The sequence below is a fragment of the Ictidomys tridecemlineatus genome, chromosome 2, assembly GCF_052094955.1.
Source record: "Ictidomys tridecemlineatus isolate mIctTri1 chromosome 2, mIctTri1.hap1, whole genome shotgun sequence".
Taxonomy (NCBI): domain Eukaryota; kingdom Metazoa; phylum Chordata; class Mammalia; order Rodentia; family Sciuridae; genus Ictidomys; species Ictidomys tridecemlineatus.
In genome coordinates this window covers 161,471,083-161,487,181 of record NC_135478.1, presented here as the reverse complement: position 1 = coordinate 161,487,181, position 16,099 = coordinate 161,471,083, and the positions used below count along the sequence as shown (strand labels likewise).

Genomic DNA, 16,099 nt, shown 5'->3' with positions numbered 1-16,099 from the left:
TGCTTTTGTGGCTGTAACCCTGGCACAATGATATTTGGGAGAAAGTCCTCCATCTTCCACCTGCCATCTTGTTGTCACTTACGATCTTTCTTCTCCCATAAATCTGTTTCTTGAGTTACTGGCTTTATCAGGTAGCAGACCTTTCACAATTACAAATTCAGCAATCTAATGTACTTATTCCATTGTTTATTAGCATTATTCTATTCTTCCAGGAAATCTCTTGTTCAGGTGAATAATGACTATTCAGAATAGGAACTTCTCAAGGGACCCATCAACTCTTTAATAGAAAGCACCAAAGGATGGTTTATGTCCCAAGGTTCTTTGCATACCTTGACTCAAAATTCCTGCCTTGCTGTCTCCACCCATCCTACACAAGTGCACCTTGACCTTTAATCTTAATCAAAGCCTGCTCAAAGAAAGACCCACTGTAGACAAAACTCCAAAATTTCTATAAAATCTGATCTTGTCTTTGAGACAGGGCCAAAGCTCTGTGAGGACGGGGCTCTCTCATATGCTGAGCCATGGACACAGCCCTGTATCATCAACATTGTTGGTGATATTTGGGGAACAGGAACTCAACAATGCAGAAAAAGACAAAAGGGATATGTAAAAAATAACAGCCATGTTGAGATTGATAGTCAAATCTTCAAACCTTTTCTGGTTTCCTTATATATTGGTGGCAAGACATAATTCAATCATTAAATGAGAATTCGTTTTAGTAAAAGCCAGCTTTTAAAGTGTAAAGAGCAAATAAAGGCAAGATTATGTGATTTGCTATTCTTTTGTTGTCTTTTGTAGAACAATCACAATGCACACAGAAACCTTCTTAGGTGGGAAACTGACCTATTCATATCGTAATTATGCTTGTAGACTTGAAATACTTATGGGCTCAGTTATAATGAAAATACTCCAGAAACGCTTAAGTCATTTAGTTAATGCTGAGAAACAATCAGGAAGATGTTGACAATGGCCTTTAACTGGGTTTTGGTATTTAATGGGACAAAAGCTTTAGACAGTGCTTTGCTTAGCATTGAGTTACATGAATGTCATAAACCTAACACAGCACAGACACAACTCACAAAATTAAAAGCCAGTCTTTATTAACAGAAAACTTGTAGTCATTGGATTTAGTGACTGTCAAATACATTCTATAACATTTTATAAAAAAGAGGGAATAAAAGCAGGCATGCAAATAGAGCATGTCACAGCTGGCAAAGGCAGCACTAGGTCATTCCCTTGCCCAGTTCTACCTGTGTTGTGTCAAGTTTTCTAATGCAAAGAAACTCTGATGGCTTGACTGGTTAAATTGGCTTAGTTAGGCCAGTTAATGTTCAGCCACCCAGAAAAATGTAACCTTCTCTACGGGACAGTGACCCACACTGATTCTTTTCACCCTTTGTTCTTCATGGCATAAATGAGCCATAAAGAATAGAAGTGCATTAACCGGAGCCCAATAATACATAGCTGCTATTCTTGGTAAAGACGAACTGATGATAGGAATAAAGACAGTAATATGAAGATTAATCTGGTAGCTTTATTTAATATTTACCATCCAGCAGCAACCAATATGAACATCTGAGCTAAGGGAATCTCTTGAAATGTTCTGCTATATAGCTGCTTTAGAAATACACGCACATGATAAATTCAACTGTTCACTGCCAAAATTTTTTTTTTCTTAAAAAAAGTGGCTTCAAGAGCAAATAACACTGATTTATTCTGTGCCCAAGCACTAGTCAAGAAATCTATCAAATTACACAGGAAAAGGAAATCAAAGAAGCTTTGTTATCTTATGCATGTCATCTTATTTAAGTGGAAGGTTTTACTTCTTAAAGCAATAGAAATATGGAGCTTCCTACATTTATATATATGTATGTACATATATATACACACACACATATATATAAATATATGGATGTGATTACAAACACAAAGTGTTATCATCAAAAGCGAAAGCTAGTTCAAGAAATTTCCAATTGCAAAACTTGCAAGATACAAAGCTAAAATTGTTCCTTTCCTCAATTATGAATACTTTCACTAAACATAAATATTTTAACATATATTAATTTTTCTGACATTCAAAATTGTAAAGTCAATATGGCAGAATTATTGTTAAAAGCACATATGTACAAATATTCTTTTTCCATACATAAAGTATTTGGCATAATTATAACAATCATACTGTATCCACAACTGTTTGCTTTTATTTTTACCTTTTTTTTACACATAATGGTATCTCTTATTAAAATTAACCAGTTATGTACAAAAATACTTGAACATTTATGATAGAAAACCTCTATAACCAGCCTCAACAGCATATACCTGCTGAATGGTTTCATTAAGAGAATATAAAAAAGTGGTCACTGCCTTCCAGGTAAGCTATCAACAAAAACAAATAGGGTTAAACTAAAATGAGCTTCCCAACAAAAGAGGGAAAATATTTAACAGTATGATTTAAAATACAGTTTATATCTATTGTCAATTGAGTGTTATAAACAGTCAGTAAAAGAAAAAAAAACAAAGATACAAAATACATTACTACATACAAGGTGCATTTTCCACACTCCTACAACAGCGGCATCAGCTTATCTATCTAGATCTAAGATGCTATGTTGCAATATTCAAGCTAGAACATTCTATAATCATCCTCCTCTAACAAAAGGACCACAGGATCAGCTTAGAAGACAAGCTTCACTGGTATGAAGAGAGAGTTGTGAGGAATTTTTAATTTTATGCAGGATTGAAAGTTAATGCCCTTGCCTTTTGAAAGTCCTTTTGCCATTTAATCATGCTCATATATTTTCACAAAGGTGTTTTTCTTCATTTACGCTATTGATTTAATACTGTCCTATATTGATTCCTGAATTCTTGTTAATGGGACACAGTAATTTGTGCCTATTAATACTTGAACACTTGCTCTTCTGCAATGAAACATTTTAAATGGGACACTATCAAGTAAGGAAGCACAAAATTCAAGTAAACACTTCTCTTGGGGTCTTTTGCTTAATCTAGCTGATTGGAACTCTGAAAGCAAATTGCACCTTGAAAAGAAATACAGTAGATAACATGGTGTCAGGATACTAAAGGATTTAGCAACTGATTCACAAGGTGGAGTTTTAAGAATGCAGACAGCTGTCAAACATCAAAAACAACCTTAAAGAAACATTTTGTTTCAAGAACAAAATGACTTCTAGTCCCAATCCTTGCAACCCCTTAATATATTGTCTAACTAGCTTTAATCTTTCAATTCAAGGGTGTGCACTGAACATTCTGCTCAGGGAAAGAGCCAGAAACCTCACCTTATTTACAGAAGTCTTCTAAAGTAAGGACCATTGTGTGAGGATGTGCATTGACGGTAATAAGCTTTCTCGGAGTATCAAGTATTCAGTAAAAAGTATACAACATTATCACACATTGTACTGTTTGACAATATTGTATTGGTTTTAAGATTAAACTATATATATATAAAAAAAAGCGAACATAAAAAGATACAAAAAGAGTCTTTATCACTATTTACCACTAGGAGAAACGTTCCAGAGAGATTCAGCCATTACTTCATGTAACATCTGGGCTTTAGATCAGTAACTTTTAATATTGTGCAACATTATATTAATAAGCAAGTTTTAATTCCACTCATGTAAAGAAAGATCTGAGTAAGTTATTAAAGTGCCTACACTAAATGTCTTCTCATCATACGTCTTATTTTGTAAACGGCCAGGTATTCATCGCAGGTACATGGAAAAGTGACTTAGAGCTGAGAAACCTTCCGGGGCAGGGGCCTGGGCCTCGGGCCGGGCTCGGTCCTCCTGGTCCCGTTCTCCAGGTGGCTGGTGCGCGCTGTCAGCGGCTTGGGGGGCAAGGCCGGCGGCTCAGAAGTGACGGGAATGGAGAGGCTGTGAGGTAGCGGGACCGGGCGCCGCAGAGTCCGCTCGTACACGCTGTACGGAGGTGGGGTTTTGCTCTCTTTGCGCACGGGCTCCTCGGGTCCAGGCCCCGCGTAGCTGGACACCGACACCGGGGCCGCCTGTTCGTTCACCTGATTTTCAAAGCCTGAGGTTTCCGACGTGCTACACCGGCTGAGAGAGGAGATCCCGCTGCTGTAGCTGCCCGACAAGACCGGGGAGTTGGAGATCAGTCCTGGGGAGTGGTACTCCACCGGAGATGGGGTGAAAGACTGCACAGAGCCCTGCTCCCAAGGCAAGGAGAGGGGGAGACGGAAAAGAAAGAGGGGAGACGGCAGAGTCAGGGACACTGGTGGGTTGAACATCCCACCACCCACATACAAGTCCACACTTGGAAGCCCTGGCTTCCAGAACCGCAGCAGGTGGCTGTCTTTGCAGCCAACTTCAAGGAAGGGACCAAGTTAAACCCACCCTGATGCAATCTGACTACTTTCTGTTATAAAAAGAGGAATTTCGGTATCAAAGAGCAATGCTAGTATTCAGAAAAAAAAAAAAGATTATATGAAGATGTTAAGAGCCAGCTGCTCATCTCAAGCCAGAGTTCTTAGGAGACATCAAGACTTTTAAGACCTTAATCTTGGGCTTCTAGCTGTCAGAACTGTTCTGCCGTTTAAGCCCCACACTATAGTGTTTTGTTATGAGAACCCAAGCTGACTAATGCAAATACCCAGACTCAAACATGAGCGGTGGTCAAGCACAACGCTGAAAATTACACATCTGACACTTATCTGCCAGCCTCTCATGCATCCAGTTCACCTCAATGCCGGCTTGACTTCTTATCATTTTCAAACAGAGGATGAAAGATACCAGCCAGGGAATTTGTTGGCAAACCACTGTCCTATATCCAGCTTGAAAGAAAGGCAACTGGTGAAAGCAGCCTTGGGGACTCCATTTTGCTTTTCTAGCTCAGCAGGCCAGGAGTTCACAAGTGCAGGACACAGGGGCAGCTTGAGGACATGTAGGTAGGGCACTTCCCACTAGTCAAGAGGCCTTGCACTTGATTCTTCTGACTTTGCTCAGACTCCTGAGATGAAGCTGTAAACTGAGCCCTCAGATTCCAGCCTAAGCTGTGAGAAGTTCCATCTGCTACTTTTTTTAAAAACAAATTTAATTTTTTAATGTTAAATTTTTAATTTTAGTTATTAGTTGCTAATTTACTAATTTTTTAAAATAGGAAAATTTCACACAAAATCCTAGGTTTCTGATATTATATTAAAAAACTGGAAGTTCTGCAACAATGGCATGAATGCTTCAATTCATCACAATCCTCACTCCTCCACATGGCTTTCTACACAGCCTTCTTAACTCATTTCTGTCAGCAGTCTGGTCAATTTGGCATCTGAATCTGTTGCTCCCCAAGGTGGTAATCTAAGGACAGCAAATCCTAAGATATATTCCAAGAAGAGTTCCACTGGGAAATGTTCCTATGTACCTTGAAATCATATTAACATTCAAAGTCTTATAATAAAGAGACCTGAATAACTCTGTTTAGCCCAGTGTTTTCTAATTTTATTTGACCATAGAACAATTTTCCACTAATAACACAGGTCCAATATTCTATGGAACATACTTTGAGAAATGCTACGCTGGCCCAACTTTACCTTGGTCTCTCTTTTTCAACAAAATAATGCTGGTAAACACCAATCATTTCCTTTAATAGATAGTAAAATAAAGCATAGCTAATTAAATCCACATTCACTGTTGTCTTTGTCAAAAATTAGATCTCAAATTCAAAAGAAGGCAGGTAAGTTAAGTCTCCTCTAAAAGCTTAACTCCATTGTTTAACTGTTGAAAAAAAAAATCGAATTCTACCACTTAGGGCAGCACGATGCATTCTAATCATATTAAATTTAACAACTTGGTAGCAGTGTGCCCTCTAATGTAATCCAGGTGTTACAACACAAATGTTCAATCTATTTTTTCCTCTTTCAAGCCCCATTTACAAAGGCATGGCTTCAAGATTATCCATGGCCAGTAAAAATATATGCAGGTCTGTAGAGAACATATATCAGTTTGCTAACTAGAACTGTTTGATAGCTACTTGAACATTTTCAGGCCTTGGAATCTTTTTATTTTTTAGGAATTAATTCCTTAGACTACTTATTATCTTATTACTACTCTGCAAAATCAAGTTGAAAAACACATATGATAATTTCACAGCAACATGTGGAGCTCTTTGCCAGTAAGTACATGTAAAAATGTGGAAAAGCATGTTGCTTTCCTTTCCTCACATCAGGATGACAGGCAATGGCTTCCAAAGCAAATGCTGTCTGTGTACTCTATGATAACACTGCATTGCAGAAAGACAACAAAACTAGCAAACAATTTCCACTGATAAGCAAATTTATGTGTCAGAAATTCTGGGCAACACAAATGAAATCACACTTCTTTGTGATTTTTCTCCTTTTCTTTTTGTTTTGATTTCCAGAATCTCCATTTCTATATCAGCAACTCTCCTCGCAGCACAGATGCCTGGGATCACAACATGCCCCTATGTGTTTGTAGAGGCTAATTTGTCTTTTTCACATTAGCTAGAACCATCTCATCAACAAGAAGGACATGGAGCGTGCAAATCCTAAGTCGCTCAGGTACAAAATCGTCCTTTCAACACTTACTTCAACCTTTTATTTGTTTCTGGTGCTGCAGCTCTGAACACCAACCTCTCATATGTACTAACAAGACTTGCAGCCAGTCTGATTCAATTTGGATAGAGACTAAATATTATTCTTTATCTTCATGAGGGATTTGTATGTTTAGAGATGTTCAGCAGCCTGTATCTACACACCAATTTAAAACTCTGACCTTTAAACCTTTCTCAGTTTGTTTCCAGAAATTTTTTATCCACTTTATCATTTTGTTTTTCATGACTAAATATGTAATTCTAATGTGAATGACAATCTTGGTATAAAATATTAAAAAGAGAGTTGAACTTCACTTTGTCAAAAAAGGTGAGGCTGATGATAAAGGCAAAACACCCACAGTAGAATATTTAGGAGATCTTTGTTACTGATGTTTTTCAAGCGAGGTGTGTGTGTGTGTGTGTGTGTGTGTGTGTGTGTGTGTGTGTGTGTGTGCAAAGTACCTTAAAGCAACAGAATAGGCTGAAAATGTTCCTAAAAATTCATTGGGATCATATTTCTTTCCTAATTCCTTATACATACTGACTATAGTTTTTAAGTTCTCATTGCTACTATTTGGGGAGTGAGGCTAATAATCCAAAAACAAATAGGTGCATTCATGGAGAAGGCTCCCCAAGGGGAAAATCCAGAGTTTTTCTTACCCATCTTTCCCCTACCTCTTATTTGTATATCCTTGTCTGTGCAAATGAAAACACCTTTCAATTGTCTGGGATGAGTCTTACAGCATAAAGGAACCTGGGCTAGTCTCTAGCCTCAGTCTAAAGAAGGGTCTGTACCTTCAATGGAGACCGCCCAGCAGGTGAGGGGGATACTGATGTTGTGTGTCTTGCTGGCGAAGCTGTGAATGGAGAGAGATAACATTTTAATTAAGAAAAATCAGACAGCTGACCATATGCAAATACCCTCTGTGTTCAAGCCCATATAGATGATCCAGTGTATAAGGCCCTCCTAAGCAAGGCAGGGTAGGGATAGGGGAGAAGCGAAACGAGGCCCATCAAATTCTTCACAAAGGATAGCATTACTAAGACCTGAGCCAATTAGCGAAAAGTTGCCAGTGCACACATGATGCTTTGACCAAAGTGACAGGGCCCCAAATTGGTCCAAGGCCCTTTCTATTTCTCTAATGTCCAGATGCTTCTCCACTGCTTGATCCCTCTACCTGGTAAGGTGCTTTTAGGTGTGAGGTGCCAGGGAGCAGTCCTTGGGAGACAGCTGTGGGCTTTGGCCTGGGCTGCAATGGGAAGACCAAGGCCATCCAGGCAGCTTAGAATAGGTCCATGGGAATATATTTAATCAAACTCCTTTTACACAGCCCAACCCAATACTCCCCAAACAGACAAAAAGCCTTGGTCATTTCTCCCCCCCACACTGTTCTCGGGTCTTCCCTTTGTCCCATGGGTGGTGGTATTCAGTGGATTTTGTCATCATGGCCAGAAAAGTGATCTCCTTGCTCTTTAACTAGATTTTTAAGTCTTATACTTGGGACATAGCATGCGTGATGGCACTGCCCCCTCTGTGTGTGCCTGTGGATCATATCCAGTTCTCTAGATCGTGACTATGCTGGGTGAAAGCCGCATATGACACAGTCACCAGGGGGAGGGCAAGCCACACTTCCCAATTCCACACAGAGAAGTTGCAGTGAATTCAGGATATGTTGCTTTGTGATTAGCTGCCACTCTCCCAGTTGTCACAGTAAGGTTTGTAACTCCTAAGAAAACCACAGAAAAGCTGAAAGGAAGAAAGACAGACAGTTACAGAGGCCTACAACAGTGACCACGGATGATGACATCAGGACAGACCATGAGGGCAATCAGTGCAGAAGGGATGGCCGCCCTGCCAAGTTACCTGGGGAGAGGAAGGTCACTCTCCTAAAGGAACAGGAAGAGTGATCTATTGTCACATGGTGGGTGTAGTCCTCACTTGGCTGTGGCATGCTGTCAGACATGTCACCTTCTAATACAAGGGCTACTTCTCGTGGCTCATCAACTGTGGGTACTGATTACGGAAGAAATCATGCATATACAGAGAAGCCAATCCTGACTGGGAGCTATATTTATGTCATGACTGTGGCAGAAGTCAAGGTTTCCTGTTCCTCTTGACTCAGGCAGGTGGTGACATCTCCATGGTGGCCTTGGCACTCAGTGCAGGTTCACAGATCCTTCTCTGGAAAAGCATTTTCCCACAAAGGCTAAAAATGGTTCCATTAATATCCTTGTCTTCAGGTTGAAACTGGCCTAGGAACCTAACTACCATCAATATAATGATGATGATGATGATGATAATTATTATTATTAACATTTTTGTTAATATTATTAACATTATTTTTCCTTTAAAAAATGCCTTTAAAGTTCCTAACTGTAGGGACACAATCAGGTTTTGAACTGGAGACAGCCTGAATCTATGTGAATCACAAATGAAATACAAAAAAAAAAAAAAAAAATTGGCTGATGCGTCTTAATCTCCTATCATCACATTGACACAGTGATGCAGATGATCAATAAGCTTAAAGTAATTTCTTGTTTTGTTTAAAGGTCTCATGTGCCTTTCAAAAATTATAGGTAACTTGACTTTCAGCTTTGACAATTTTAGAACAAATTGGGTAGCATGTAGTTTATTTTTAAAAGGTAAAGTCAACTTTCTTAGTAAAAAAGAAACAGAACAAGATGCTAGAATACAGCAAATGAAATATGAAAGATCAGTGCAGAAAAATCTATGGAAAAAACAGTATCATATTTTCTCTTATTTTTAGGCCAACTATATTTGTAAAGTTCAAGTCACCTTTTGACATAGGTAGGTGCTGAGAAGACCCCCAAAGCCAGAATAAGCAGAGTCAGTAAAGTAGGACAGGACGCTTTTAAAAACAGCTCCAGCCCAGTGTGGTGGTGCAATGCCTATAATTCCAGAAGCTCAGGAGGCTGAAGCTTTGTCATGAGTTCAAAGACAGCCTCAGCAACTTAGTGAGGCCCTAAGCAACTCAGCCTCTCAATTAAAAAAAAAAAAAAAAATATATATATATATATATATAGGAGCTGGGGATAGGGCTCAGTGGCTAAGCACCCCTGGGTTCAATCCCCAGTACCAAAAAACAAAAACAAAAACAAATAACAACCACCCAAACAAAAAAAACCCCAAAACAACATCAAAACTCCACATTCAAGTCTCCATTCAGGAGGAAAGTGGCCTCTTATTGCTGTACACTCATGAAAGAAATTTCTTCTCTTTTCTTTTTGGTGATGAGGATTGAATCCAGAGCCTTGCGTGTACTAAACATAACACCTACCACTGAACTACCCACCCCATCCCAGAAGTTTCTCAGAAACCACTACCAGAGGTTCTCAGAATCTAGTGAGCATGAGAATCACTTGAAAGGTGTGGTAAAAATACAGACACAAGGTCCTTTTCTCAGGAATCCTAAAATTCTGATTCAGTATGGCTGAGGTTAGGTCTCAGAATCTGCTTTGTGAGCTAGGATCCTAGGGAATGCATTGCTTTGCATCGACCTTTGAAAAACACTCCCCTTACATCCAGACTTAGAAAACAGCAGGTAATTATGAATGCCAGAAGCCCATCAAAATTGCTGTTAGTTAATTCCTATTTAGGGGCAATTGAAACCTTGGCATGAGTCCTGAATGACACTGAGGAGAGTGCCTGGGTTAGCAGAGGGTGATAGGAACCAGGTGGCTCAAGCAAAGGCTGGAGGAAACGTGAGTGGCCCAGCAGGTTAGAGGGTGGAAGATGGTGACTGGTGAGCACTGACAAATCTGCCTGAGGGCTTCATTAGAAATGGACCACTGTTGGACATGTAACAGAAGCCGGGGAAAGGGGAGAACTGTGCAGCTACCATGGCTTTCACCTCAGAAACAAACGCCCACCTTTCTTTGAGGAGTTGAGGATAAGTTGGAGTAGTGAGTAATAGTTAGTTTACAAAACTAATTGTTCAAATGCTTCAAATACCCACCAGTCTGTGTGGGTCTTGGAGGGACAGGGGGAGAGATAAGTTTCCCACTATCCGACATGTTCTTGGCTTCTTTCCCACTGTCCAGGCTCCAGCTGCTAGGGGTAGGATTCACAGCTGGAAGGGAATAACACAGCTAAAAACACATGGTCCAGCTTTGCTTTTCCAACACTTGAGATATTAGAATAAAGTCAGAATTATCCAGAATGCAAAAATCCAGAATTATTCAGAATGAAAAACAAACAAACAAAAAAAAAAAAAAAAAAAGAGGAAAACCTCCTGAATACCCAAACTCTGTTTAATTGGCTACCTGACAGAGTTGACATTTAATTGTAGGCTAGCATGTCTCTTTAATTCCCTAAGCTGTAAAACAGGACTACAAATCTCTATGCCAGAGTATAGAAACTTGTTGAGAATTACAAATGTGTTTAGATACTGGGAGACAGATGGAAGATATAGTCACTGGTCTATTTTAAAACTTGTTTTTTTAGTGGAAATTTATGGACATGTGGCACCCAAAAAGGGAGAAGGCAATGACATCCTAATATTTCAACAGTTTGTTTGGCAGAACTACTGGGAAAGCATGGCTGTACCACGCCACCTCATTGACCAATTCTTTGAAGAAAGAAGTCTTGTTCCCGAAATCAGTGGATTGCAGTGAAATATATCCTAAGGAAACCATTTGGAATACTGAGTGCCATTCTTATTTTGTGATCTATCTGCTCCATGCTTCACTGAGATGCAGGAATATAGAACAATCCTGCCAGGAACCAGGGCAGGACTGACAAGGTTGGTGACAGTCACTATGCAATGAAGTCCGCCTGGAGTTCCAGGAGCTCACTCCCTGTATAGATACTGCCATCTCCTGGACATGTTGAAAATTTCCACATTTTCCCACTGAATTACCACTTTCATTTAACGGAGTGGAATGACTCTTAAGATATTTTTTCTCTATTCCTTTTAAATTTGCTTTGTGGTTCTCTTTTGATAGAAGAGATGAGAAAAACAGCACACCCACCCAAGTTCTAGCAGCAAAGATCAATGCTTGACTCAAAATATTAAAGTTAAATTAGCATTTTAAAATTATTTTGGCTAAGGCCTCACTAATTTCCATCTTTTTTTGGAAAGTTTTAATGTTAATGTGTCAGTACCCAAATGACAATACAGTCTAGTTTTTAATGAGGGCAATTAAAGTGCACTTTACCGGGACGTTTCATTAGGGACTCTTGATTCATTGGCCTGTGGGACTGCTCCTATTTTTGAGGCCTGACCCTGAAGCGGCAAATTGGTGACTTGCTGCAAACCCCCACCCCCCACAGTTGAAGAAGTGACATTTAATCTGCTCTTCATCTTCTGCCCATGTTGCAAAACTAATGCTAATTGGCTGCTTATTCAGATGCATGTATTTGGTTCTCATTTGTGTGTGTCTGCACGTGTGTGTGACCTTGAGCAGGGCACACTCCGTTATGCACTGGATTGCAATTTTTAATAATATTTAATTGTACAAGACCCATATCCGAGTCACCACAAACAACAGATGAGCTGGCTGAATGGGCTTTGTAAGGGAGACAAAGGATAGGGACCACAGAATCAATCTGCCAAGTTGCTATTTTCATTGTGCTGAACAAGTAACCTAATTGGCAACTTTGTTTCAGGAAGAACAGGCTTCACATGGGGACTCAATGAAAGACAACAAAAGTCATTCAACAGAGGCATTTCTAAGTTGCTCAGATTCTGCTCTTAAATCTCACAAACAGTTGATGAAGAATGGATCATGAATACTGTCTTTCATTAGTTCCCTAAAGAGTATACTAGTCCTGATCATTAAGGACCTAGAGCCCTGCCTTCCACAGGACACACGGAAGACTGGAGAAAATGAGGACAAAACAAACCCTTATACATCCCAGGACTGAGGAGGGGGCTGGTAGATACCCACCTTTCTCAGGGGCAGAAAGATTTGGGTCACTTCGCGGCAAGGCCCCATCTCCAATGTGATTAAACAGCATTCTCTGGAAAGGGATAAGAGTCTGTTTTTATGATGCAATATACCGACAAGTGAGACCTTTTAGAAAATGACATGAATATCTCCTTATTGAAACTTTTTGTTCAAAGTATTTTTTTTATATGGTATGATGAGCCTAGGAACAAAGAATTCAATTATACTTAAGGTGAAAAGAGCCTTAGGTTTTGAGAAAAAGAATAGTGTTTTAGAAGTTTGTATTTCATTTTAAATATCAATGGTAAATAAATATTTATCAAAAAATATAGAAAAAAATATTAAATAGTGGTTGAGCTATGGTGTTCTTTGTAAATACAAATGCTAGACTGGCAATATGAAATTAAGGTAAGAAAGGAGAAACTGTAGCTCAAAAAATTCTCTAATGAATGGACGTTTTAACCCCTTCACATTTTATTCCAAATTAAGTTTAAAAACATATGAAATGGTTAATATTCTATATTTTTTAACCTATAAAATGCCAGTTTTACATGGTGACCTATTAAAAAAAAGTTCCAAGTCCTTAACTAGATGCACTATGGCAATATTATTAGTGTAATATTGGCAATATACACACTGCTTTGAATTTTACCCAAAGTAGAAAACTCAGGAGAGTAATCAGGGAAGGCTTTCAGAGTTTCCCATGCTGCCAACATACTTTCCTAGAGCAGATGGAACACACTGTGAAATCCCCTTGCAACATCAAGTGACAAAGGGAAATAAAACTGGTTAGCTGGTTCAGCCAAACGCACTCAGATATAATTTCTGCAAGACATCAGTGCTGCGCAGAGGAGGTATCCTGGGACTTTCGGGAAGATCACACAATCAGCAAAGATAAACCAATCAAGCCAAATCCCACTCGCTCTCATCCACTTCCAGATGCAGCTACAGACTTCTGCCAGGATGGTGTAGAAAAACAGAGAAATTAGCTGGAGTAGAAATAACTATTTTTCTCCGCTTCTAAATTACTCCCAAATAGTCTATAAAAATTCAGGGCTACATACAAATCTTCAACTTTGAAATCATTCTTTGATGTTCTAGAAGTGCCCAAAGGGCTGAACCCATGACCTCAACCTGCAGATTAAGAGAATCACTTTGAAGCCAAGTTTGGGGGAGGAGGGTTCAAGCTACATTCCCTTGTCCCTGTGAGGGTACTGGGAAAGCCAGAGGATGCAGCCACTTTGCCCTCAATGCCTTAAAGAAGAATGGCAAAGGCAAACAAATTGCTCCTGCACTCTTGGGGATTTCAGAATGGAATGGATTGCAGCTCTCTTACATAGGTAAGAGAAAAAAGAAAGAGTGAGGGACAATCCACAATAGCCAAATTATGGAATCAGCCGAGATGCCTGTCAATAGATGAATGGATTAAGAAAATGTGGTATATAACACAATGGAGTTTTACTCAGCCATAAAGAAGAATGAAATTGTGGCATTTAACAGTAAACAGATGGAACTAGAGAACATCATGCTAAGTGGAACAAGCATGACTCAGAAAACCAAGGGTTGATGTTTTCCTCTCATTTGTCAAAATTAGAACAAAATAAGGAAAAAAAAAGCATGGGGGGCATCTGATATCATAAAGATATAGGGAAGATCAGCGGAGTAGAAGAAGGAGATTGTGAGGGAGGAAGAAGGGGCAGGAAAAGGGAGGAAATGAGCAATGAATTTGACAAAATCATGTTATGTGCATATATAAATACACCACAGGGAATTTCAACTATATGTGTATGTGGAAAGCACCAACCAAGGATGGATAAATGGAAGAGCAAGGGGAGGGTCAGTGGAGTAAAAATAGAGGCAGGGGTCATGGGGAGAGGGGGAGAACTGGAGACTGAAATGGAGTAGGTCAGATTCCTTGCATATATGATTTTGTCAGGATGAACCTAGCTACCAGGAATAACAATAATGCTCTAATAAAAAATTAAAAAAAAAAAAGAAAAAAAAAGAAGAGTGCCAGGTAGCAGTATACTTTTTCTTGAGAGTCATCTGCTAACCTAAAAGGCTCCCCCGGATTTCTGTTATATACACATGCAAACACACACACAGGCGATCCATTCACCCACTCCCCCTTGGAATGTTTAATAAAGAAACAAAATGTTGGTTAAAGAGGAAAAAGGATTTCCCATTTTCCTTTTCACCTGTACTGCTATACAACCCATATAGCACTACCAGAAATACAAGGCTCAGACAGAATTCCTTACAAGGGGAATAAAACAAAGGGGGACTCTTCACCCAGCTGGCCTGTGGACTGACAATGCCCATTTGGTTGCTTTTGGAAGCTATGGTGTGCTTCTGAAGAGGTATGTAAGCAATTCCAGACTTTTCCCTATATTCTGGTTTCCTCACCCACAAAGAATACCTGAGATGGCTCCACAGGTGTTGGATAAATGGCACTGCAGGGTCTTTCTCTTGGGGACAGGCAAGAGTTTTCTCTGGAATGTTTGTGTTTGTCAGATAGCAAAGGAGAAGCTGGGAAGAGAAGGGAAGAATCATGTGTGGTGCCAGGTTGGACCTGTTTAGAGGCAAGAGCTTCGGTGGCAGTAGGCCACAGGTTTCTTTGGACACCCTTAGTCCCCCCCACATTCTGGCACTGACCTCTGGCACTCGATGGAGCAGAACTTGTCACATTAGGTGAAGCAGAGTGAGTAGAACTCAGGCTTGAGGTAGATGGACTTGGCTGGAAATACATGGGGAGCTGTTACATACTGTTTAGAGGCTTCAAATGACATGGACACATTAGAAACAAAACCATCAACATTTTTTTTTCCAAATTAGCAAAAAAAAAAAAAAAAACCCATCAAAAGGCCATTTAAAAATATACAAAAATCTTACAAACTCACTGATAAGTCCTATCTGAATTAATCAAGAATCTGAGATTTTCACTGACACCAAAGGTTTACCTGTGCACTCATTTCTGCTACTGTCAGTGACTGCATACCTATCAGCAGCACACACCCAAAGAGTCAGTAGAGTGACTTCCAGCCCAGGGCATGTACCTGGGCGAAGGTCTCTAAAAGGCACAGGGACTGCCTTCTCATTCTTTTAAAAAATGAATTCAAAGCATGAATTTGGAAATACATGTTGTATTCCTTTTCCAAAGAAGGTGGGGGGAACAATTCAGCTCGGTCCTACTAAACTATCCTAAATGCCGTATTAGTGATGTCTAAATAAAATGTTTCATTGCAAGACTTACGTTGGCTCTAAAATACTTAAAAACTATATTTTTTTTCTTATAAAAACTTTATTATAGCTGGGTGTGGTGGTACATGCCTGTAATCCCAGCGGCTTGGGAGGCTGAGGCAGGAAGATCGTGAATTCAAAGCCAGCCTTAGCAAAAGTGAGGCACTAAGCAACTCAGTGAGACCTTGTCTTTAAATAAAATACAAAATAGGGCTGGAGATGTAGCTCAGTGGTCGAGTGCCACTAAGTTCAATCCTGGTCCCCCTCCCAAAAAGAAACTTTATTATAGAAAATTTCTGATATGTATATAAGTAGAGAAAAAAATTTTAATGAACCCTAAAATCAGGTCTTTCTTAAAGAGCCACCTAGA

General features: G+C 39.5%; 1 protein-coding gene across 4 annotated transcripts in view; it reads right to left on the bottom strand.

The window, feature by feature from the left end:
• Nucleotides 1-1,514: 1,514 nt before the first annotated feature.
• Nucleotides 1,515-16,099, bottom strand: part of Dock4 (dedicator of cytokinesis 4) — a 437,803-nt gene continuing 423,218 nt past the window's right edge. For 3 of the 4 annotated variants that reach the window (XM_078040058.1, XM_078040060.1, XM_078040059.1), the window contains 6 exons: nt 15,145-15,226; nt 14,909-15,018; nt 12,490-12,562; nt 10,557-10,670; nt 7,375-7,436; nt 1,515-4,183 (listed from right to left, as the gene is read on the bottom strand). In XM_078040058.1, coding sequence (XP_077896184.1) covers nt 3,746-4,183; nt 7,375-7,436; nt 10,557-10,670; nt 12,490-12,562; nt 14,909-15,018; nt 15,145-15,226 — 879 coding nt within the window. In that variant the 3' untranslated portion in view covers nt 1,515-3,745. The remainder of the gene's footprint in view (nt 4,184-7,374; nt 7,437-10,556; nt 10,671-12,489; nt 12,563-14,908; nt 15,019-15,144; nt 15,227-16,099) is intronic. The other variant, XM_078040061.1, reaches the window with a different exon arrangement.